Below are 24422 nucleotides of genomic sequence, written 5' to 3'. Positions count from 1 at the left end.
GCACGGGCACGACCAAGAACAAAAACAACTTTCAAACGAAGCAAAACTTTTTGTCTTTCTTATATTTCCCTCTCTCGCTGTAACAGATTTGGGGTTAGTGGTTGATATCGGGATTTGTGTTTGTAGAAACGTTGTTGTCGTGTAAGATATGTGGCATAATAATCATCGTTGTCAATCCATATCCGCAAACGAAGCCCGTGCCTTTGCCCCATGTCGTTTTATATTCGAGTAAAAATTTCAAAATTGCTGTCGTACTCGTTTTCCAGTTTAAAAATTCGTGGACTGAGAGATTATTGTTATTGAGCTTGTGACCATTTCTATTCATATCATAGATTACGTTTTTTAAGGTAACAACAACAAAATAATGGAGAGATGAAGAAAATGCTAGTTTTGGTCAGAAATTGAATCGGCCGTCTGTGTCTGAATTAATAATCATATAGGGCCCAATAACAAAACTAGGGGAGGGGACCGCGGGTACTATCAGCAGCAAAGCCAGCAATAATGTAACGCCTAAGACACCAACAACACACAAGGTTCAGATTTGAAAAATTACAAACAGTGAATTAGACTCCGCAGAAACTTTACTTTATTGTTAGTTGACTTGAAAGTGTCGAATCCTGTCCAAAAAATGGGGGGTAAAAAAAGGTGTCGAATCTGATAAGAAGACAATGATTTGAAGGATCTAAAATATCTTTAGTAAACTTCGACGCGCGTACGGTTATGTGAACCGGTTATTACATGTTCACTATCGTGGTAAAATTTTTAGTGGTTCGTCGAGCTATTTATTCAACTGCCAAAGATCTGTTGAAATCGCCAAATCCGGTGATGAAAGATGTTTTGAAAGAGCTGAGACGTATGTTGTGTGTAAAGCGTATCTTTCAATGGACTATTTTCTATATGACTCTTAATATGGGCGGCGTCAAATGGTGCTGCGAAAGGGTTGATTAAATAGAAAAATGGTAAAATTATTTCTAAAATATTTCTGTTCAAGTGAAGAATATTTCCGTCTGATAATTTGTGTAAAATCACTTTATTTTAAGGACTCATTCTTAAGAAATTCACAATATTTTTTAAATTTTAAAATAAGAAAAAAATTCAAACAGTTAATTAATTAGATCATTCTCACTGTCAATCAATCTCATAACAACATATAAATTTCATGAGATATCATGTCACAAATACATTTACTTAGTTTTTTGTTTGTTTAGTTAAGCTTAATAATCATATTGATGATGATTTAATTAGTTAATTATTCAAATTTATTCTTAATTTGAAATTGCTAAGAATATTGTGAATTTTTTATAATTAGTTCTCAAAAGTTGGGTGGATTTACACAACTTCACGGTGAAAAATATCACCACCCTTTCTTTTCAATAACCCATTTATCATTAATAGCCTTAAAAGTCTTCCAAAGTTTATGAAATTTTTAAAATGCAAAGGCTATCTCTTCTTAGTTCCTATTTTACTCTTTTCTTCTCTTTAAAATAAAAATATTATTTATATGTCAAAATAATTTCTCTATATCTTCCTCTTATCTGTCAATCTCCTTATCAAATTAAGACATGGTTCCTTTCTTTTATGTCTCTTTCAATTGATAAGGAATTTATCACCGTGACCAATTTCACCAACTAACTATGTTTGTAAGCTCACATTAGAGCTAAAATTAAAAGTCTTCAAGATTTTAAATAAATTATTGGGTTTAATATATATCATAAGATAAATAATGAGACATTTAGAAAATCTTAACCTATGACTAAGTATCATTAATAATATACCACCTAGTAAACAACATGATTGAATATAATGTTAAAATTTTGGTACTTTCCTTCTTAAAGAAAAAATATACATATTAAATTGTGATTTTCTATAACTTAGCCCTTCCTATATCAAATTTTTGGCACCAACACTGATTTTTAGTGCAATTTTAGTGGTTTGTACAATTTTTTAAACGTGATAGATTGTATATTATATATCAATCTCAATAAACTACTGTAAGTACCAAAAAATATTGCCACTTAAACCATGCCACATGTCCCAATAAATACTCGAAATCGGTTTAAGTATAAATTCAAAAAAAAACTTAGACTTAAGACACAGAAAATATGAATAAGATTATAATATCAAAGGGAAGAAATGTGATTACTTATGTAACATTTAATAAACTTAACAGATATGATAACAAAAACTAAACAAATGAATGGCACGTGATAATTAATGAAATCACATACCATAGGAGATAAAAAAAAAAGAAAAAGTTAAGTAGTTATAGATTTGGCGATCTAAAATTAAAAAAAAAAAAAAAAGGACGGTGAGGATTTAGATCTCGAATTGTATCTCCTGCAAATTCTGCACTCTTCAGAGTAGTTAAAAAGATCGAGAAAATGACTTTTGGCCAGTTTCTTTTCAAATAAAAAAGAATTCAAAAGCAGAATTATAAATTCTACTTCAAATTATATGACTTCAGCGTTGGAATGCCTTTCGCAAGTACACTCAAACCCCATTTGGTGGTTTGATGGTTTGGAACATAACAAGTACACTTTGAAGTATAATGATCTACTCAAGCTTTAAAAGTTATTTTAAGTCCGATTATTGAATACCAATGGGCCTTTGGTCCAGTGGGAGCCCTTGCACTTAGAATAATGAGTGCAAGGGTTCGAGCCTTCATAAAAGCATTTATGGGGCTTATTTACAATCCTTCCTCAATTATCACATAATTGAGTGGAGCTAGTCTATTCCTCACGAAATGTGAGTAGAGTGGACAGCCCTCGAATATTTGAGAGGGTTTGAAGAATTTGGGCAGCGCTTCAGAGGAGTACATGACACGATGAAGGTCCTAATTGTAGAATCTGTGTGTAAATATTAATTGTAACCTCACGAAATGTGAGTAGAGTGGACAGCCCTCGAATATTTGAGAGGGTTTGAAGAATTTGGGCAGCGCTTCAGAGGAGTACATGACACGATGAAGGTCCTAATTGTAGAATCTGTGTGTAAATATTAATTGTAACCTCACGAAATGTGAGTAGAGTGGACAGCCCTCGAATATTTGAGAGGGTCTGAAGAATTTGAGCAGCGCTTCAGAGGAGTGCATGCCACGATGAAGGTCCTAATTGTAGAATCTGTGTGTAAATATTAATTGTAATACTGTATAAACAGTATTCAAAAAAAAAATCCGATTATTGAATGATTTTAGCACCTTCAACTAATATACATTAATTGTTGTACTGTTAGGTACTATTGAATAAAATTATGTTTCTCTGATTGAAGAAAGAAAGACGGAAATAAGAGAATAGTAGTAATTTATGGTTGAATTCAATTAGAGAGAGTAGTAGTAGTAATTTATGCCTGAATTCGATCAATTAAGAAATAATAGTGTATTGCCGCCACAATTATACATATATTAATTATTTCCTCTGCATGATTTTTTTCGGTGGAGGGTATACAATTAGTTATAAGTACGCGTGGTGGAGGATGATTGCAAGTAAAATTAGTGGGACGGCGAGTGAATGAAGCAAGTGATTATTAATGGTCCAAATACCACTTCAAAAATCAACGGCATCCTCAATCATGAAAAAACAATAAATGCCAGTGCACATATTTTATAGTAATTATGGAGATAATGATGTCGATAATAAGAACCACCGACCTCTGCTGACAATTTTGTTGTAATTTATTCTAGAAACGTCCCTGATGACTGAACTAATCATGCGGGTTACAGAAAAAGTTTGTGTGTGACTGTTCTATCAGCTCAATTTAATTGAAAACTAATGTTTTACTATTTAACAGAGCAGTAAATCTTATTTCGAGATTTTTACTGATATTTGTGATATAAATTTTAATGAATTTTATAGTAGACTCCACAGTTGGTTCTATAACAAAATCTACTATTTTATTATATGATTAAATCGAATAATGTTATTAATATCATCTTAAATGATATACTATTATTTAAGTGAGAATAATTCAATTAATTCACTTAAATTTTATAAAAAATTATTAACCAATAAATAAATAATATATCATTTAAACTAAAATTTAAAATGAAAAATATGAGATCCCTATTGTTGCTCTTCATCAGATACTTTGGCCGGTCACAAATCCTCCTCGTATGGTACATGTATTATCCCCGCAAAACACGTCTTCTTTTCTTAGTTAGATGGCCAATCACGAGGAGGCAGGCCATGAAAGTGCACTTCTACCAATTTCGGATGTTCGGTGACCAAATTAAAGTTGCTATGCGTCATTTCATTAGTGAACATACCAGCGATTTGGGTTTAGCCTGGGCCTGAGATTTGGATTTTCTGACACGCGGACTGGACTCGGCCTGGCCCTACCAATCTAGTCTCTGCTCCACCAGGCAACCTCCGTCCAACAGATAATGATGTCAAACACAGCAGAAAATTGTTAATTGCATGGATAAAATCCAACAAATGAATTAGTTAAAGAAAGAAATTTGAAACATAAAAACACTGACATGAATAAGAATAATATAGCTTATTAAATTGAACTAAACCGGCGATATTCTAAATGACTCTCCTGTTTTGTATTTGATTTCCTGATCACTAAGAAAGATTGTGCAAATCAAACAATATAATTGGACTATAAAAAGGATTCCACTGGTTACAGCTAACCAAGACTAGGAACAGTGAGGAAACTTCAAATTTATCCACCAATCAATGCTGTATAAAGCAATTAAAAAAAAAAAATCTGATAAGCTATGGTGAATGAGATGGCAGATTGAATAGTTGCAGAATTCCAATTACAGAACCACAAAAGCAATGGCGTGAACCTAATTAAGCAATGTCATACTGTGATGATATATTCCATGATCAAACTATGTTTTTTTTTAAAACAAAAAAAAAAAATCTGATAACCAAATTTCAGAAATTACTCAGAACTAGTGGCAAATGAGCTATATCTTTCATGTTACATAGATACTTAGTTGTTCACGAGTTCATCTTGAAGTTCTTGACTTTCACTACATGAACTCCCATTGAAACAAAAACTATAGCCATCAAACCCCATTCATTTACAATTCAATGAACGTATACTTCGTCAATTAAAAATTTCATTGTATTTTACTAATTTAATTAATTAAATATGATTTAATCTAGTAAATATTTATTGCATTAACTACAAAATAAATTCAAAATTATTGTAATATGATAAATAAACCCTAAAACTTCTAGATTCAATAAGAAAAACTAAAAGAAAATACATATTAGCCCAATAGAATTTGTGAGAAAATAGATTTTTCTATATATGTAAACAAGGTGGATTAAAAGAGCCGATTACTTACCTGTTTAATTACACATATTAAACAAGAGAAGGTTTTTGGTGCTCTTGAAGTATTTCTATTTAATCATTTACCGCTTGTCATATATATGTGTGTAAATTATCATGATTGGTTGGTGTTGGGGGGGCTTAGTTTAGGATTTCAAGGTTTCCAATTCAAAAGACTAATCTATTGGGTGGAGTGATTTATTCTTCTTATAAACTCAAGTATCTCTCATTTATTAGCTAATGTGAGACACAACTCAACAATTCTCCTCTCGGATGAAACCACTGCTGGACCCTAGTTCTTTCGTCCGATATACCTGAGTTGTTCCATCATCACATTCTGTCTATTAAGGTCTACCTCTGATATTAATTATTGGGGGGGGGGGGATTTGGTCTAGGATTTTTATATATTCAATTTAAAAGACTAGCCTATTGGGTTAAGTAGCCTATTTTCTTTATAAATCCAAGTATCTTCTCTTTATTAACCAATGTGGAATACAACTCAATAGTTGAAGTATACGCATAATGATTAATAAAATGGTCAAGGAGCAATGTTAAGAAAGTTGGGTGCTCATGGAGCATTCCTCTTAACTTTTTTACAACTTCCATACATGCATGTAAATTATCATGATTAGTTGAAATATATATCATTCTTTAGCGCGGATGCTAATAACAAACAAAAAATATAAATTTTAATATAGTAACAAACAAAAAATAAAAATTTAATGTATTAAAATATGTATTTTAATGATATCCTCACTCTTGTACTTTGGCCATGTTTAGTAACTAGTTTGCACTAAAGTGGACATCAAGAATATTACTATCCAACACTTATCATTTTAAATGAAAAAAAAGCTCCAAAATTTTTCATAAAACTTATTTTTAATTACTATTATTTAAAACAACTTGACATAAATTATTTTTTTATTTTAAGTGAAAATTTAATTAGATAAATCATTTTTAAAAAAATTGTATACTGACTCTATTTCATAATTTATATTATTATGTTTCTAAAAAAATTATAAGAATTTAGAGTTAAAAGATAAAAATAATATAATAAAAAAATATGAGATAAATTTAATATTATAAGATTTGTATGTGATTTAAAAAACAATATTTGTTAGTTAAAATTTTATAAGAATTAATTTTGATATATAAATTTATATTTTTTGTTAATTACATGTATGTACTTTAGGAAATAAATTTAAAAAACTTAAAAAAGCTCCAGCGCATTAAAGACGACGCACCGTTTTGAACGTGGAAACAGGAAACCGAACACGTAAACCCGTAAGCTATCTTCATGCTTAAACCCCTCCCTCGGTTTTAAACACTCAAAATCAAATATCCAAATGGGTTTCAGTTTCACAATTCCCACACTCACCTTCAAATTTCATCACAATTTCCCTCCGAAACCATTCATTTCTTTCCCTCCAAAGCGCTTCAATTTCATTTCCCTCCGTCCGTTAAAGGCCATCGGCCCTGACGGAAAGTTTTACCCGACACCGTCCGACGACGACCCGCCAGAAGCCCCAGAAGACACCGCCCATGGAGTCTCAAAGTTCCAGCAAATCCACCGTCAAGCCGCCAAAGCTCGAAAGCGTCAAGAGGACGACTTCAAGGCCAATCAGTCCACGTACCTCAACGCCATTGCTGACGTGGATGACCCACCGGTCAATACGGGTGATGTTTCTGAACAAGATGATTTTTTTGGTGAAATTGATAAAGCTGTTGCGATGAAACGAGATGAGTATGTTAAAAAAGGACTTATAAAGCCTAAGAAGCGAGAAGATGACACTGCTCGCCAAGGCATTGAAGAGTTAGAGCCCGAGGAAGTTGTTGACTTGGAAGAGATTGATGAGTTACAGGGCTTAAGAGTGGTTTCTGAAGACGAAGAAGATGAGGGTTTTGACGATGATAGTAAATCAGGTAAGTTCGATGTGAATCTTGATGCTACTAGTGATAAGTATAAAGATAAAGGAAATGGGTTAGTGTTAGATTCGTCTTTTGATTTGGATTTTGATAGTTTTGGTAAGAGTAGAGCTAGAATTGTGGAACCCAAGTTTAAAATGAGTTTAGCTGAGTTGTTAGATGAGAGTAAGGTGGTGCCAGTTTCTGTTTACGGTGATTTAGAGGTTGAGATCACTGGAATACAGCATGATTCTCGAGTGGTGAGTGCTGGTGATTTGTTTGTGTGTTGTGTTGGGAGGAAAACTGACGGACATTTGTATTTGAGTGAGGCTGATAAGAGAGGTGCTGTTGCTGTTGTTGCTAGTAAAGAGATTGATATAGAGGAGACTTTGGGTTGTAAGGCTTTGGTGATTGTGGAGGATACTAATTTGGTGTTGCCCGCATTGGCTGCCTCTTTTTATAGGCATCCGTCGAAGAATATGGCAGTGATTGGGATAACTGGTACTAATGGGAAAACAACTACTGCTTATTTGATTAAAGGAATGTATGAAGCAATGGGGTTGAGGACTGGGATGTTGAGCTCGGTTTCATATTACATTCATGGTGACAATAAGTTGGAATCACCAAGAACGACCCCAGATGCTGTTATGGTTCAAAATTTGATGGCCAAGATGCTCCATAATGGAACTGAGGCTGTTGTCATGGAGGCTTCTTCTCATGGATTGGCATTAGGGAGATGCAGTGAGGTTGATTTTGATATTGCGGTTTTTACTAATTTGACCAGGGATCATATGGATTTTCATGGGACTGAAGAGGAATATAGGAATGCCAAGGCAAAGTTGTTTTCGAGGATGGTGGATCCAGAGAGACATAGGAAGGTGGTCAACATTGATGACCCAAATGCCACGTCTTTTATTGCTCAAGGGAACCCAGATGTGCCTGTTGTGACATTTGCAATGGAGAATAAGAAAGCGGATGTTCATCCTTTGAAGTTTGAACTCTCATTGTTTGAGACTCAGGTTTTGGTTAATACCCCCCATGGGATACTGGAGATTTCTTCAGGATTGCTTGGAAGGCATAATATTTACAACATTCTTGCAGCTGTTGCGGTTGGAATAGCAGTTGGTGCGCCATTGGAGGATATTGTGAGAGGGATTGAAGAGGTCGATGCAGTTCCAGGGAGATGTGAGTTGATAGATGAGGAGCAAGCATTTGGGGTGATTGTGGATTATGCTCATACTCCTGATGCCCTTTCTAGACTACTTGATTCAGTGAGGGAGCTTGCACCAAGGAGGATAATAACTGGTATGCTTCATATATAAAATGCGTGTGTGTTCTGTATATGAAAGTAACATCATCTTCTAATTTTGCCCTAAGGTGACTAGATCCATTATTTTGCATTCTTGGACTCTTCCCTGACCTATTTGTTTTACTTTTACCTGCAGTCGTTGGTTGTGCTGGTGAGAGTGACAGAGGTAAGAGACCTCTGATGACAAAAATTGCGACGGATAAAAGTGATGTGACTATTCTGACATCAGACAATCCAATGAATGAAGATCCACGTACGTATATAATGTTATACAAACACACCCTAAAATGACTAGTAATGCAGTTTCTGGAACTAATGCCTGTATATTTCGTCTCCCCAGTGGACATCTTGGATGACATGTTGGCTGGTGTAGGATGGACAATGCAGGAGTATTTGAAATATGGAGAGAATGATTACTACCCTCCTCTTCCAAATGGTCATCGTCTTTTTCTGCATGATATCAGAAGAGTAGCAGTACGTTGTGCTGTTGCCATGGGTGAAGAAGGTGATATGGTTGTAAGTTTCTGTATCCCATTATGCTTTTCTTTTGTTTGGATTTATGTCGAACAACAATAGAAATGGGTATATAAAGTTTACGCTTGAAACTGACAGGGTTTGCAGAACCACAGAAAGTAAGTAGGTTAGTTCCAGATCATAGTGGTTTTTCTGAAGTTGAAATATTCATAAGATATTGAATATTTATGTTTTTATTATGAATAGCTCGAAGGACTTGGGTATGGTTAACCAAAGAAGGCGAAAATGTTCCAAAAACTAGCTGTTTTGTAAAGCAAAGTAAATTTAAATGCAGTTTTCTGTGATTTAAACAAATCATTTTGCATGTAGCTTTCAGATCTCTGTTTGACATTTGGGAAACAGATGGTGTATACAATTTGCATTGTTGAATGGTTTATTGATTAATCAATACCTATCCTTGCCTGTCCTCCCTTGTTATCGTGATTTTAATCATTTATATCCTTGTTATCTGATTTTATAATCAATGTTGCCAGGTAGTTGCTGGCAAAGGTCATGAAACATATCAAATTGAAGGTGACAAAAAGGAGTTCTTTGATGACCGTGAGGAAAGCAGGGAAGCATTGCAGTATGTTGATGAACTTCACCAAGCAGGAATAGACACTAGTGAATTCCCATGGCGGTAAGTTAACTCCATCCTTTCCCTCCTTTACACATTCTTGGTTGATACTTCTGAGCATTAGATTAAGGACGTAAACAGCTCTACCAAAGAATTTTTTTTTTTTTTTTTACTGCCCAGTGTCAGTTTGCTGATGTGGGAACTTATTTGCTGCTCTTATGTGGTTTCCTAGGTTATAAATGCCTCGACAAACATTGTATTAACCATTCTTCATGCTGCTGCAGGTTACCAGAGTCTCATTAAAAGAGAGGCCAGAATCTTTGCACTTAAATACAAAGAAATGGTTTGAATCCTTGAGTTAGAGAAATGCCCCAAGGGTGTACATTTCTAAGGGTACATTATATTTGAAGTGAAGCCATTAAGAGACCTACACTAGATAAATGATTGTTAAAATTCTATGATGCTTGGGCTCTTTCGGCATGGTTAATATGATGGTGTTATTCCATAAAAGCTCCAGAGACATTAGGCAATACAACAAATTTTGATGGTATCTTGTTGTAAGCGGATATATCTCTGTAACTTTGTACCAATCTTTGTATGCAAATGTAAATTAATGACCGAAACCACCTTCGTTGAACCAATGATGTATCCCATTTCGGTGAGCGAAGTTTGTTTGTAACAAATTCTGATTTGAGATGCCTATTATTTGTTAAACATGAAGTTTTAGGGATAAGGGATTTATTTCACTAGCAAAATTGGAGTCAAATTGGACAAACAAATTGCCTTCGTTTTGTTGGTAATTTTGTGCCAGCTGGATTTGTAGACAATGCTAAAATCTATTTAATTTCACGTGTGAAAAAGAAAAACAAAATTGTCGTGCCTCAGCCCATAACTTCAAATGAATGAATGCAGCTTTGATATTTTGTTGAAAGAAAATGGTCAAAGAAGTCTTTCCCCGTAAGGGTAATGCTCATGCATTTCTGTGCCTTGAATCTTGATTGTGAAATATATGGCATAACAATCAATTTTTGAAACTGATGTGTTAAGTTGATGCATGCCTTTTGCAAAGCAATGAATTGACCAGCTTGTTTTTACCTGATTTCTTCCTCCGTATGTCTTGCATGCAATAATTACTGCAAGACGAATTAATTTAATATAACTTCCATTTTCATTTTATTTTATATAATTTTCACTTAATTATCAGTTTTTGAAAATAAATGTACACATACTATAATATCATTTATATATTGTATGAGTAACATGATATCTTAGAGATATTCTATCATTTTTCCTACTACAATACCAAATCTGGTTAAGCATTTATTTAGCATGATATGGTAACTTGCCATCCAAAGAAAATTATCCCCTAATTTACAGCATAGAAGTTTATGATTTTATTACTTTGAGAAAAAAAAAAAGAATCAAAAGAAAAAGAAATGAGACTTCTTTTACAGCTGCCAAAAAGTACTTGAAGGAAACTAGCATAAGAGTAAGGTGCAAATCTCCAGTAAAGGCAAAAGAGACACATACATGGCAAGAAATCTGCTTAGCTTAGCTTTGATGGAAACAGGTGATAATAATTTTTTTTTTTAGAAAAAAAAAGAGCTCTGAACTTGATTAAAAGGAAGGAAATTATCTAATTAATTTCTTTAAAGAAAATTAAAACCTGTGATTTAATGTTGGTTAATTGTCGTTACCATCCCCATCGGTCATAACTCTCTGAGTCACATCCCACCTAAGACCCAACTCACACTGACATGAACAGAAACACTAGCAAATACAAATGCACCCTGACACCGTGACACATACACACACTCTCTCAGCAGAGACTCTCCCTTGCACATATGGAAACAAAGCAGGAGACAGATGAAAACGTATTCGCTGTTTCCTTACAGAGAGAAAGTGGAAACATAAATGCAGTGAGACTCAGACACAGCTTTGTTAGAAGTGGGACTTGTGAAAAGAGGAACGATCCCTATCATCAGCAATTCACAGTAAGTAAGAACACATTTCGACCCACATTGAATCGTTTAGTTTATCTGCCTTATCATGTTTAAAGGTTTGTGTTTGCGAGTGTGATCTTGCCAGAAGTTGTTAACTTCGGAACTGAATGCTTGTTTGCTAATAAACACTTCAGCTTTTATGGTTTTGTTTCTGGGTTTATAAGTTGATGCTGCAAACTGCTTTGTTTTCATTTTTTGGACATGTTGCTATGTTAACTTTTTATGTACAGATCACTTATGTTGAATCGTTAAGCAAGCTTATGAATTCATTGGATTTAGTGGCATGTCTGATAGATAAGTTAACAGGGGTCAGGTTTAAATTTCTTCCTTGATTGTTTAGGTTGTGAGTTTATGTAGAAATTGGTGTCCCGAATTGTGAAATTTAGGTACTCAATCTTCACTGAGCTAGTTCTGCTCTTGCTTTTTAATATCCGACTTTTTGTCCCCGTAATTGTTAAATTTATACCGGCTACATGCATATTAACTTTTGTCTCTTTTTTTTCGATGATTATCGTATTAGTTGTAGAGCTAGAATTTCAAAGAGTTTTCAGTTTATAATCTTAATTTAATATAGGTTTTGTTTGAGATTGAGGTGGTGTAACTTTTAAACTACAACTGCTTTGAAAAAAAAATTATAATTATAAAAAAAATTAATTATATATAATAAATACAATTTAATTGGAGAATTCTTAATTTTTGTCTTAGAAATAAGGCCAATATGGAAGCCTGGGTTGATATGGATACTGGTACCAGCAGTAATCAAAATACTAGGATTGGGTCCAATAATTATCAAAAAATTAATGCAATTAATAACAGAGTCCCCTTTTATCTTACAATTCATCAAGATGAAGAAATTAACCCATCCACTCAAAAGGGGTTCTTTTGTGATTGGATGGGAATGAATGAAGAAATACTAAGTTGTCCTATATCAAACCCAGAATCTTAAATAATAATTTTGACAAAATTATAAAAGATATAATAAATTTTTCATCGTACAAATGAAAAATCATATCAATATAACGTACTCCTAATGTTTGACCCATAATTTCATCATTCCCTTTTCTTTTGTTATTTAGCTATATTCCCTAGCATTTTATTGAGAAGTCGATTTTAGTACTGAGTCCAATAATTAATTTTAAAAATCTCCAGGTGTTGGAATCAAGTTATAGGGGGTGATCCAAGATTACTTTGGTGAACGTACTGTCCCAGGTCAGTACAGTTTTTAGTTTTATGATGTCACCCAACTCTACAATGAGAGATGAGCTGAAGTTTCAGCAGCGCTGGGAGTTCAGGAGGAAAGATAATGACTTAGATTCTTCAAGTGACGATTCAAAATCAAGTTCAATTGGTCAGCTAGTTCTCAAGAAGCATAAATTGGCCTCTAGCAGGATTTCACTTGATGATGATGAAACTTGCAATGCTAGTAGGCTTGAGCTGAACCACAGCAGCAATCCTGGTCTTGGGAATCAAACTGAATTTGCAAAAGGTAAAGAAAAGAAAATCAAAAGGGTTAGTAAGCAGAATATTGCTGATGGTGAAGTGAAGAGTGATTCTCGTCAAGGAATCAATAGAAAGAAGAGTAAAAGTATTGTTTATGACCCTGCTGCAATACATGGTGTTAAAAACTTCACTGAGTCTTTATTAGAGGAGCTTCAAGTTAAAAGAGCAAATTTGTTTTCATGGATGAGGGACGAAATGAACAAGTTGGTTGCTGATGATAATGCTCTGAAGAAAGGGAGGAGAAAAAGCAATTCAAAACGCAATTCAAGAGGAAAGAAAGTTCAATCCCAACAGCACAACAACTTTGAGACGAATGTGCATTTTCCGCAACACAACGACAATGAGGAGGATGTCCGAGCACAACATCTGAACAATAATGGAGCAATTGTCCACAGACAACAGCAAAACAACTTTGAGGAGGACACTGAAGTTCATTACCTCAACAACTTCAAATCAGGCTTGAGAGTTAAAAACAGCAGAATTGAATCTTTAGAAAAGATCACTAAAAGCAACAAATCATCAGAGACTAGTGATCAAGTTGCCTGCGGCCAACCCACTGGGCCACTAACATCACTAGAAAAGGAGAAAGGAAAGAAATTAGCATTAACTGTTAACACTTCTGGTGCTTCCGACCAGAATGTTCAGGTGCAGCATCCAAAGAGTGTTGTATTGGCCATTAGAGCACTAAATAGCAATGATGGGTCTTCAGAGAGGTCTATAAAGGGAAAAAGGACCGGTAATTTCAATAAACAGTACCAAGCACGGGAAGATCGAGTTGGTTACAGCCAAGCCGTTGAATCCATGATATCAACTGATAAGGACAAAGCAGAAAGGATGAGATTATCTGTTGAACAAAGCTTTTCACCCAGCAATCCCACTCAACAGGTAGCTTCTTCTATGTATTTAACCTTGCCTACAGTCTTAACCAAGTCCCATGACTCGAACAATAGGCTTGACACCTTTTTGAGTAATTATATTCAACCAAGAGTTTCTGAGAACAAAATCAGTGTGAATTTAGAAGAGGCAAAGCAAATGCATGATTGTAGCACTCATTTTGGATATCTTCCAAACATACAGCTAGAAGGAAAGAGTACAAGTTTTGCTCAAATGGGTTCCATAGACACCAGTTATTTAAACCACAGTGGAAACCAGAGTTCAAGCACTGGAATTGGATGTCCTATCCCACTTCATCAGTATACCAATGGTTTTAGCATTCCCAGCCAGTTTCTTTTGGAAAATATACCCCAAGAGAGTGATAACACATTAGGCATGCAAATGAACGGAGGAGCTATAACGTTTCCTGGGGGAAGCTATGCATCATCAGAAAACTTTGTTACCAACAACCTCCTCAGCCAAACAGATTATAGAGCTGATGGCAGACTTAGGCATTGTCAAATCCCAAGCATTACAGATGCTTATCCATTCCCTAAGTAGTTACCGCTCACCTCTAGATTTTATAGCAAACTTTTCTAAACAAATAATGCCCTTGATGCCTCATTACTAAATAGATATTGCTTTACATTGTTTTGGCCTGTGATGTGATTCTTTAATTTTTTACGAGCGAAGCATGCAGTAGGTATTTTCTTGGAAGAATTATACGAATTCTTTGTTTTGAAGAGAAAGCTGGATGAAAAAGGCTATTTAGTTTGATCTTGCAAACTATTGTGCACATGGAAATAAATCCCTCGGTGAAGAACCTTGTGAGTGGGGTGTTGGCAGGCATTCTGTCCTTTATCTGGGCATCTGCCCTTTTCATTGTGCAATATCTGAAGTTGGATTTTTTTTTTTAATTTTGTTATACATATTTGTTTTTAATTCTGATATACATAAATAGTTATTGACATTACATGAGATATTACAATTAATATTTATAATCATACTATACAACTGGGACCACTGTCATATATTAACACACCGAAGCATTTGTCTAGATATTTTAAATCCTCACAAATATTCGAGAGGTTCCTACTCTACTTACATTTCGTAAGGAAAAGACTGTCTTCACTTAATTAGTTGATAATTGAGAGAATACTAAAACTAATCTCTATAAAATTTTTATGAAAACTCAAACTCTTACACTCAACATTATAACATTATAAATGTAAAATTTCTTCTATTGGATCAAAGCCCATAGATATCAGAAGTTGGATTTAATGCTCTGTTTTTCTCTCTTTGTTGCCTTGCCATTTCAGCTCTCTCAAGAACAGTGAAACCATGTGTTCAGAATCCACTAGGTTTTGTTTCCAATTTCTTTATTTTTGTCATCTCATCTCAGAAAGTTTTTCACCCAGACATGTGACTTTAACTGCTTTATAGAATTGATTGCTGGAAAAAATCTTCCTACTGTTTACTTTCTTTCTTCACGTTCTAAAAGCAAATCAAATCAATATTTATGTTAGCTAATTGACATTACTCATTTTCTAAGAAAATATAACATCATTGGATTCTCTTCAGCTAATAATTTTATTTTCCTTTTTTTAATTTAATTTAATTTGCCGACGGCGTAATTTAGTCTTTAGATATGAAAGATCAGCTCAAAATTTCAAAACCTTCACCAGATCAACCTTAATAAAAGTCGAACATTGGTTGCTCATAGAATTATCCCTAGCTTGTACCTTTATGGGCCAAAGGATGCTTCGAAGTAAGTGCGTACAGATATTGCTCTTGACTGTTTTAACAATTGACAAGATGCAAATTCAGGTGCTTTAATTGGCCCATCATAAAAGACAAGCCATTAAGTTTAGATTATGCTCATCCCCAAAAGCAACCGAACGATTAGACAATTTATATTACTTTTAAGAAGGATAAGAGTACTATATTCCATAAAAACATTTTAATAATTATATCATGAACTGATGAAATTGAAGCCACTACTATAACTTGCTTGCACACCCAACAACAGAAGGAAAATAAATAAATAAATAATGGAATTCGTTTTCCTTTTTCCATTTTTCTAGGGGTAGATAATTGTTCAATTTGGAATGCTCCATTATCCTTTATTCAAGGACCAGTAGTTGCGGGTAGTAGGGGTAAATAATCGGCACGGCTGTGGCTAAAGTTACAGTCTCTGTACCTTACTTACCGCCACCCTTTGCACAGTAAAATGAAAAGTGGGTCCAAGTGGGGCCCACAGCCATTTTGTGAGGGTGCTGTAAGGTACAGATTCTGTACCGTAGCATTCTCCGGCTAATGGGCACATGCTTGGTCTAACATCAAAGGACAAGATAACAGCCTTCGACAGTACATGTCGGGGTCCTTCGACGTCGTCGTCTTCTTCTTCTTCATGTAACACCAATACACAACTAGGACACACATCTCACAACATCCATCGTGTTCTCATAGACAACTTGAAGTGACTTCCCATCTTCATTTTGTTGTTTTTTCTTTTTCTGTTTTTACCAATAATTTTCTAATCAGGTACATACTTGATTGTATTAATTGAATTAAAATAGGATCAAACTAAAAAGAAAAAAAAAAAAACATGTTTTGATAATAAACGACTGTTAAAATCACGTGGAGCCAAAACCAGTTAAATACAGTGTTTCACCCGCTAGACGACGTCGTTCTGAATCGATACGATATGATGTTGGTTCGTTGCATTTATTAAAGCAGCAGATCCGCACGGTTCTCATTATTCGGGTTTATAACATTAAAATCCCTAGTTTATTTATTTACATCAAAACAAGACGGAAAAGGAAAAAAAAAAGGTCCCTGACTCCTGGAGAAATGACAAAATTACCCCAGTCGTCTTCAATTTGTTAGCGTCAGCATTCACTCACCTGTTGGCCTGTTCTTGTTAAGAAATACGAATGAATATGCAACCAAGAAGAAGAACTCTGATGTGATGGGGGTGTCCGTGTTTCAACCATTGCTATTCAGTGAGGGATCTATTTAATACAAATGAAAAAAACTATGTCCCCGCTTGCGAAATTATAAAAAGTTGGGACGTTGACTGGTATTGCTCCCATTTATTATTTCTATTCTATTTTCAGCTTGCGTAAAATTTCTAAATCGTTACTATTTTAATCATTTGTTACAGTGCCGCTACTAAACTAACCAAGAACAAAACAGAAAGAGAAAACACTGCCTGTGTCGCGCGCTCTCTCTCTCTCTCTCCCCCCATCTCTTCTCTCAGATTGTGTGATGCGGAGAAAGAGGACATAAAAGAGAACTTCAAATCATGGATTTCAAGAGATTAAGCTGGGTTCTCTTTCCGGTTGCTGTAGTTTCCCTTGTCTGTTATCCAGCATCTGTCACAGCTGGTGACATAGTTCACGACGACGATTTGGCTCCAAAGAAGCCTGGTTGTGAGAACGACTTCGTTTTGGTATCTTCTTTTCTACCCAGTTCTTTGTCTTTTTGATTCTCACCTGCCCCCCTTGTTGGGCTTAGTTATGTAAGCTGATCATGATGGTAACAATAATCAATTTGCTTATCTTATACGTGTTTAGTTTGAATTTCTTGTATTTTGCAGCTAACTGTTGCTATTTATATCTTGATTGAGATTATGATTATGGAAGTACTTTAGCTGGTTTTCCATTGATTTTTGTTTATCTTCGGAGGACTTGATTCCTGGGGAAAAATAAAATAGGCATAAAAAGGTGAAGTGGGTATTGGGTTGCTTGTGTGATTGATTTTTTGATCGCTTGTGTTTTCTGGACTTATGCGACTTGTATTGGGTGCATGTGGTTTCAATCACCATGATGCTTACCAGTAAAGTTGCAGATGGTGTTATGTTTTATATCTCTCAATTCAACTGCTATTGTTCACTTGGGTTATCTGGTCTTGAGAAAGTTCAAAACTAGTTGGAGTAATAAAATAAGATGAGAGCCACCTACTTTCTTTTTATCATTATTCAGTTACCTACCTCTTTTCTTTCTTCATGTTTATCATTTTGGTTTGCGGCTGCTTTTGGGTAGCTTTTATTGGAATGACAACTACAAATTCTCTGTTAAACATGCTTTTGGGTAGCTTTATGATGTTTTTATCTGTTCAATTTAACCATTAATGGTCATTGCATTTTGTTAGGTAAAAGTTCAGACGTGGATTGATGGCATAGAGAATGAAGAATTTGTTGGTGTGGGTGCTAGATTTGGCACCACAATAGTGTCAAAGGAGAAAAATGCAAACCAGATTCACCTTACTCTTTCACATCCCCGGGATTGTTGCAGCATGCCAAAGCATAAGGTTTTTCCTTTTGAACTACCTTAATACTCTTAATATTTTACCCATGGTTATACACATTTGGGGAATGTAGTAAATGTTTATTGAAGTCAATGTGTTATCTGGATTCTGTTAGTATGCTGGAGATGTCATCATGGTCGACCGAGGCAACTGCAAATTTACAACTAAAGCAAATATTGCGGAGGCTGCTGGTGCTTCAGCCCTCCTCATCATAAATAACCAGAAAGGTAATCAGCATTTTTTTGTTCTCGTGCAAGCACCAAAAATTGAGTAGCAAATGCTTCTTTATATCACCTGAAACTAAAAAAGGACCTTATTATAAATCGCATTTTCCGCTTTTTTATGGTCATGATATAGGGCCTTGTTTAGAGTATTCTACTTTATAGCATCATCCAATATAAAAGCACAATAGCCTGGCAGAATAGCAGATGGAATGCAATGTTAACTGATCAATCATGGCCTTACAACTTATTTTTTTTCCTTTTACTGCCTTTGCAGAACTGTATAAGATGGTCTGTGATCCTGATGAAACTGATCTAGATATACACATACCAGCTGTCATGATGCCCCAGGATGCTGGTGCCAGCTTGGAAAAGATGCTTCTGAATACTTCATCAGGTAAGTAAAACGTTTTGCGTTTTTTTTTTTTTTTGTGCATGCAGAAAAAGATGAACTTTAACATCTTATTTTATGTTTGTTTCAGCAATTTTCTTTCAAAAGAATACATCATTAAGAATTGGCATCGGTTGTGTTTCTGAGACTTTTTGTTTTTTGCAGTCTCTGTGCAGTTATATTCTCCACGACGACCGGTAGTTGATGTAGCTGAAGTATTTTTATGGTTGATGGCAGTTGGTACCATCCTGTGTGCATCGTATTGGTCCGCATGGAGTGCCAGAGAAACAGCTATTGAACAAGAGAAGTTATTGAAGGTTGTCATCTGAATGAATTTTTAATAACTAGGATCAGCCTTCTATTTTTGTTCCCAAATGTTTTGTTTTTCTCTTCTCAGCTTATAACTACTTGCTGATTCAAATTTTTAATGTTCATATAGGATGCTGTAGACGAAATTCCAGATGCCAAAGCAGTAGGTGTTAGTGGTGTTGTGGACATTAACACAGCATCTGCTGTCCTATTCGTTTTAGTTGCTTCATGCTTCTTGGTCATGCTTTACAAACTTATGTCAAACTGGTTCCTTGAGCTATTGGTCATTCTTTTCTGCATAGGTGGTGTAGAGGTATGCATTCCCTTTCACACAAATACTTGAACTTGTATGTACATCTCCCCTTGCAATATAAACATAAGAACAAATCAATTCTAATTCCATTGTTTCATGTACATGCAGGGCTTGCAAACTTGCTTGGTTGCTTTATTATCAAGGTAAAAATATCTCCATTTTAAATACAACTTTCAACGTTGACATAATCTTCGTGGTGGACTCTCAAACAGCTACATGTCTTGTAATAGGCTGTTTTAAACAGTTCAGTTATCTTGACTTGGGAGGCTCAATCAAGGTCTTTTCTATTGGTATGTGGCCACTTTAAAGCGGCAGAGGGAAAGGGGGGGGGGAAGGGTTGGGTCCCTTAGCATGCCTGAGGAATGTTCATTACTGGCCTTGTTTCCATGCATATCCTTGTAGTTTGTATGGGCTTCCCTGATGGATTTATGGACCCACATACTCCTTCTTTCAGTTTTATGGATTTTCATACGGTTGTCTTTCTAAGGCTAATCATTAAATGTAAACATACTTGGGCAGGTGGTTCAGACGTGCTGGAGAATCATTCATCAAAGTACCTTTCTTTGGAGCTGTCTCTCATCTTACTTTGGCTGTTACTCCATTCTGCATAGCATTTGCTGTTGTGTGGGCCATTTATCGCAAGGTCTCCTTTGCATGGATTGGTCAAGATATTCTTGTAAGCATATACTTCTCTATCTTTTACTAACGATATAATATGTTTTTTCACTTATCTTAGCAAAAAGTTACTGGAAGTCATTACTATTTTCTGTGTTTGTTGAAATTTAAGTTTGATCATTATTAAGGCGTGGCAATCATTCTGCGGATTCTTAGCAAAGGGAAAAAAAAAAAACACGATGCTAAATATTGCTACTTGTCTGATGAACACCTAGAAAATCCACTTTGCTTGCTTCTGGCTATTTCATTTTTCATTTATGATACCACACTAATGATCACTTTTAAGGATGAAGTATAACATCTCTCACATGTTATCTAACAATAATTTTGAGGAGGTGAAGATGGATGACTTATATGGGCAGAGTCAACTAATAATTTTTTCCTTCAATCAGGGAATTGCGCTGATAATAACAGTCCTGCAAATTGTCCATATTCCTAATCTCAAGGTAATGTCTCAATTGCGACATTGGCGGAATATGGCAATATGTTAATGCTTGGATTCTTTTCATCGTTAATGTTTGTTTGTTTTCTTAAATAAGCTTTCGTGTGAACGGATTTTTTTTTGTGTGATCTACTAAAAGAAAACTGAAATTAAAGTACTTCTGCTGACTAATCTGGCATCGCTGAACATTGTGTAGTTTGTTATGATGGTTGGGCTTGCTTCAAGTCCCTATTGCTTATATACTTGCTTTGTTTTTGTGGGAATGTAAGAATATGATGTGCAAAGGTGATCACCTTGAAATTTGATTATGCTAGACTTGCTAGTTCTGTTACTCATTCGAACTCTTGCAGGAGATAAAAAGGGAATAATAGATTTTCTTTGTGCTGTTTATTGTCAATTTTTTTTTTTTCAATTACATTTTTACTGTTGGCTTTATTTGTGACTGTAATTATGAGCTGTTTATCAGAATCAAGAGTTTGCATAACGGAAGGCATCATTCGTGTTCTATGTATGATTGCATTGCCTTAGTTTCACGTCTTTAATCCTTAACTGATGATGGTCTTATTTCATTTAAATTTTGCTTATAATCTAAATTCTTTGGTAATTTTATATTGATTAGTTTATGTTCAGCTTTTAGATAGAATGGATTTGGCTAATTCTAGGTGGTTTGTTGATCAGGTGGGTACAGTTCTTCTCAGCTGTGCCTTCATGTACGACATCTTTTGGGTATTTGTTTCCAAGAAGTTGTTTCATGAAAGTGTGATGATTGTGGTAAATATTCTTCCTCCTTGTTTGAATTTATATCTATTTTTCTATTTAGACTACTATCAGGCCTTGTGAAGGTAGAAAAGGAGCTTCATATGCTGAGAATTACTTCAATGTTCATTTCATAGGTGGCACGTGGCGATAAAAGTGGTGAGGATGGTATCCCAATGCTATTGAAGATTCCTCGCATGTTTGACCCATGGGGCGGTTACAGCATCATCGGTTTTGGTGATATTCTTTTACCTGGATTGATTATAGCATTTTCACTCAGGTTCAAGCTCTCTGACCTTTCCTCACACCACATCCCTATTAGTGCTTTGTACTCGCAAGCTTTTACTTCCTAAATACTTTGGTGAATGCCTCTGGTATTATTGCAAATATTTTTCATCCCACTGGATATATGCTTTCCAGCGAGTGAATTCTTAACTTAATCAATAAGTTGCGCATGAAAAAACCTATAGTAGCTTGTGCTTGGCTCATCATCACAGGTACGACTGGCTAGCAAATAAGAGTCTTCAGGCTGGATACTTTTTGTGGGCAATGTTGGCTTATGGATTAGGTAAGAAATAATAAACAAATCGTGTTTCTCGTGTAAGTTGAGAGATAATAAACAAATCATCTTTGTCTTACAAGTTGTAAGATTGAAGACACAATATTGAATTTTCTGGAAATGAAAGATAATTAAGATGTTAAAAAGACCCAAATTTGCTATTTCCTGTTGCCATCATATTTAAATGTATATCTCAAGGTTTTTCCATTCTGAATTTACTAATCTTTTTTATGGTAGGTCTTCTCATCACATATGTGGCACTGAACTTGATGGATGGCCACGGCCAACCTGCTCTGCTTTATATTGTCCCATTCACGTTAGGTAATAAAGTCAAACCATGTGTATGAAATCATTTGATAATGCAAAATGGCTAAAAGTTTCTAATGAAATGGTAAATTTGACATGTTCATGCAGGGACTTTTCTGGCATTGGGGAAGAAGAGAGGCGATCTCAGGGTTCTATGGACAAGAGGAGAACCGGAAAGGCCCTGCCCCCATGTCCATCTCCAACACAGTCATGAACTAAATGTAGAAAAATAAGGCGTCTTTTGTTGTAATTATGATGTAGAGTTTGTAGTGTATCTCTAATCATTGGAAATCGGTTGAAAAAATAGCCTGTCAAGCTTAGCATAACAGTGGAATGCTGTATGAAAGCCCAAGTGATCATCAATTAATCTGGGGCCTAATTGTAATGTCTTTTGACATAAATAAATTTCCTTTCCCAATGACACGCCTACTTGGTTTTTGCTGTCATTATTCCTTTATCTTCATGTTGTGATCTCCATTGATTACCTTATAATTTTTTCAGGGATTTGTAGCAAATTTCAGTTGTCATGGTATCTCCGGTGATTCATCATCCGCCATGTCTCCATAATGAGGTGATTGTATCATTGAAGAGTATGAACCTATGCTGCTGCTTTTAAGTGAAATTCTATCTTCTCTTATTTCTAGTGTTGAAACATTTGAATTGAAAGGCACAATGGCAATACTATGTTTGCCTTTTAAGCAATTTTCTCGGATTCCCCAGTTTCAGGAGCCAGGAAAAGGTCTTTGTTAAACTCGAGAAGAGTCTAGGCGTCTAGCTAAGGACTGAATATTTCCTGAATGCTAGGAATAAATTTCGGCCAATTTTATTGCCGTGAACAAGAAAAACAACTCAAACCCACGATTAATGTGTTCTGCTTTTCATTGATCAGAATGTGGTTCTGATGGTGGAAAATGTTTAAAGAACAGTGATGCGCTCTTTTATTATTGCTGTGTTTCCAGCGCTAAATTTCTATTGAAAAAGAAATATCCCCATCATTTTCCTTCAAGATGAAACGCCGGGTCACAATTTCTTTCTGAAAAGCAAATAAGAGAAATGTTGCCATCACTTAGCGTGGTCAAGGCATCGTCTGGTGAAGACCACCTGTGTGTGAGCGAGCTGCTTGTTGGATCTTTTGCTTTTGGAGTCCAAGCCATGAACTTCATGGTTCCTTCCTTCGCTTATGAAGTACGAACCACTTGGTGCATCCTTGGGTTGCTGGGTCGGGTCGGGTCAGGTCAGCTGCCCGCCTTGGAAAAATACAAGCATCTATATCAAATTGGTGCCACGTGGAGAGATTATGGTGGTTTGGGCAGTTGAGCTGACCTCTGCTCTTGATTGTATATATATATTTTTTTGGATGCCAGGGATGGTTGGCATGGGCCATGAACCCTGTAGGTGGCGGAGTGGGGCTAGGTTTGCATGTGAGTGCAGGGCAGAAGACTAACAGTGTGAGTTGGCTAGCATCATTGGCGCCCCCTTTATACAAAAAGTTAAATCTTGGAAAGGAGGATAGGGCTCACCAAATAAGCACATTTTAGAAAGCAAAGACTTTCAAAACAAGACCATGTGGTCCCAATCTCCGCTGTTTGTTTGGTCATTATCGTGTTAGGTGGGTCATGTCAAAACAAAAACAATTATGACGTGATTGGATGTGCCCTAATCCCCATTTTATAGTAGTGTTAATGAAATCTATGCGCCATCCTCCAATTTTTAATTTTCACAATCTAACTTTAATTGCAAAATGGTTGTTATTATTGAGGACAAGAGTTGAAGTCCTTATGACTCTGTTTAATATTGTGTTGTGATTACTTTCAAGACATTGCCGTCATGAAAAATGGAGCCTAATTTTTAAAACAGGAGCAAGTCTTTATTCTTTGAAGATGATTTTTGTCCAGCCTTTCAGAGCCTGCATCAAGGTCAAGCAAGAATCATTCTTCAATTGCTAAAAACCCGTTTTAAGTCTTTGACACTAATATAAAATGTGTGTAAATAAAGTATTTAACTTGTAATAAGATGTTAGGTGTGATTCATTGTTTAGTGGCAAAATTTTAATCCAAGTTTAGTGAAAAGAGATCAAAGTATTATAATGACATGTTTGGCACTACGCAGTGGATGGCATTACTAGTGGTCCAGCATTAACTATAAAGAACCTTGTGTTTGGTGAACTTGAATGAGACGC

At 35.3% G+C, this 24422-nt stretch overlaps 3 protein-coding genes across 5 annotated transcripts; all 3 read left to right on the top strand.

Moving 5' to 3' along the window:
* Nucleotides 1-6528: 6528 nt before the first annotated feature.
* LOC102630045 (UDP-N-acetylmuramoyl-L-alanyl-D-glutamate--2,6-diaminopimelate ligase MurE homolog, chloroplastic) lies at nucleotides 6529-10317 on the top strand. Its single transcript, XM_006476491.4, has 5 exons — nucleotides 6529-8490; nucleotides 8631-8747; nucleotides 8835-9010; nucleotides 9502-9647; nucleotides 9869-10317. Exons 1-5 carry the CDS (start codon nucleotides 6627-6629, stop codon nucleotides 9885-9887), a joined length of 2322 nt encoding a protein of 773 aa, XP_006476554.2. The 5' UTR covers nucleotides 6529-6626; the 3' UTR covers nucleotides 9888-10317.
* Nucleotides 10318-11114: 797 nt separating this feature from the next.
* LOC102629382 (uncharacterized) lies at nucleotides 11115-14610 on the top strand. Of its 2 annotated transcripts, none has more exons than XM_052436383.1 (2): nucleotides 11115-11582; nucleotides 12737-14610. In XM_052436383.1, exon 2 carries the CDS (start codon nucleotides 12818-12820, stop codon nucleotides 14519-14521), a length of 1704 nt encoding a protein of 567 aa, XP_052292343.1. In that variant the 5' UTR covers nucleotides 11115-11582; nucleotides 12737-12817; the 3' UTR covers nucleotides 14522-14610. The 2 variants fall into 2 exon arrangements, with proteins under 2 accessions (XP_052292343.1, XP_006476552.2); XM_006476489.4 differs by having other exon boundaries at nucleotides 11116-11578.
* A 2303-nt stretch (nucleotides 14611-16913) lies between these two features.
* LOC102629093 (signal peptide peptidase-like 2) lies at nucleotides 16914-22661 on the top strand. 2 transcript variants are annotated; one of them, XM_006476487.4, is made up of 14 exons: nucleotides 17127-17414; nucleotides 18116-18274; nucleotides 18387-18498; nucleotides 18770-18889; nucleotides 19049-19200; nucleotides 19323-19505; nucleotides 19614-19648; nucleotides 20025-20181; nucleotides 20573-20626; nucleotides 21301-21393; nucleotides 21516-21658; nucleotides 21876-21946; nucleotides 22175-22258; nucleotides 22352-22661. In XM_006476487.4, the coding sequence occupies exons 1-14, from the start codon at nucleotides 17268-17270 to the stop codon at nucleotides 22474-22476; spliced, it is 1635 nt and encodes a 544-aa protein (XP_006476550.2). In that variant the 5' UTR covers nucleotides 17127-17267; the 3' UTR covers nucleotides 22477-22661. The 2 variants fall into 2 exon arrangements, 1 of the variants encoding a protein (XP_006476550.2); XR_008053625.1 differs by lacking the exon at nucleotides 22352-22661 and adding an exon at nucleotides 16914-17042 and having other exon boundaries at nucleotides 21516-21946; nucleotides 22175-22253.
* Nucleotides 22662-24422: the final 1761 nt, after the last annotated feature.

The sequence above is a fragment of the Citrus sinensis genome, chromosome 3, assembly GCF_022201045.2.
Source record: "Citrus sinensis cultivar Valencia sweet orange chromosome 3, DVS_A1.0, whole genome shotgun sequence".
NCBI lineage: Eukaryota > Viridiplantae > Streptophyta > Magnoliopsida > Sapindales > Rutaceae > Citrus > Citrus sinensis.
This window is presented reverse-complemented; position numbering and strand designations above follow the sequence as displayed.

Bases quoted from the DNA above. Each gene is read 5' to 3' on its own strand.
- LOC102630045 (XM_006476491.4), top strand. From the start codon at position 6,627: ATGGGTTTCAGTTTCACAATTCCCACACTCACCTTCAAATTTCATCAC. The intron at 8,491-8,630 runs GTATGCTTCATA...TTTTACCTGCAG, and splicing joins ACCAAGGAGGATAATAACTG to TCGTTGGTTGTGCTGGTGAG. The intron at 8,748-8,834 runs GTACGTATATAA...TCGTCTCCCCAG, and splicing joins TCCAATGAATGAAGATCCAC to TGGACATCTTGGATGACATG.
- LOC102629382 (XM_052436383.1), top strand. From the start codon at position 12,818: ATGATGTCACCCAACTCTACAATGAGAGATGAGCTGAAGTTTCAGCAG.
- LOC102629093 (XM_006476487.4), top strand. From the start codon at position 17,268: ATGGATTTCAAGAGATTAAGCTGGGTTCTCTTTCCGGTTGCTGTAGTT. The intron at 21,394-21,515 runs GTAAATATTCTT...TTCATTTCATAG, and splicing joins ATGAAAGTGTGATGATTGTG to GTGGCACGTGGCGATAAAAG. The intron at 21,659-21,875 runs GTTCAAGCTCTC...TCATCATCACAG, and splicing joins ATTATAGCATTTTCACTCAG to GTACGACTGGCTAGCAAATA.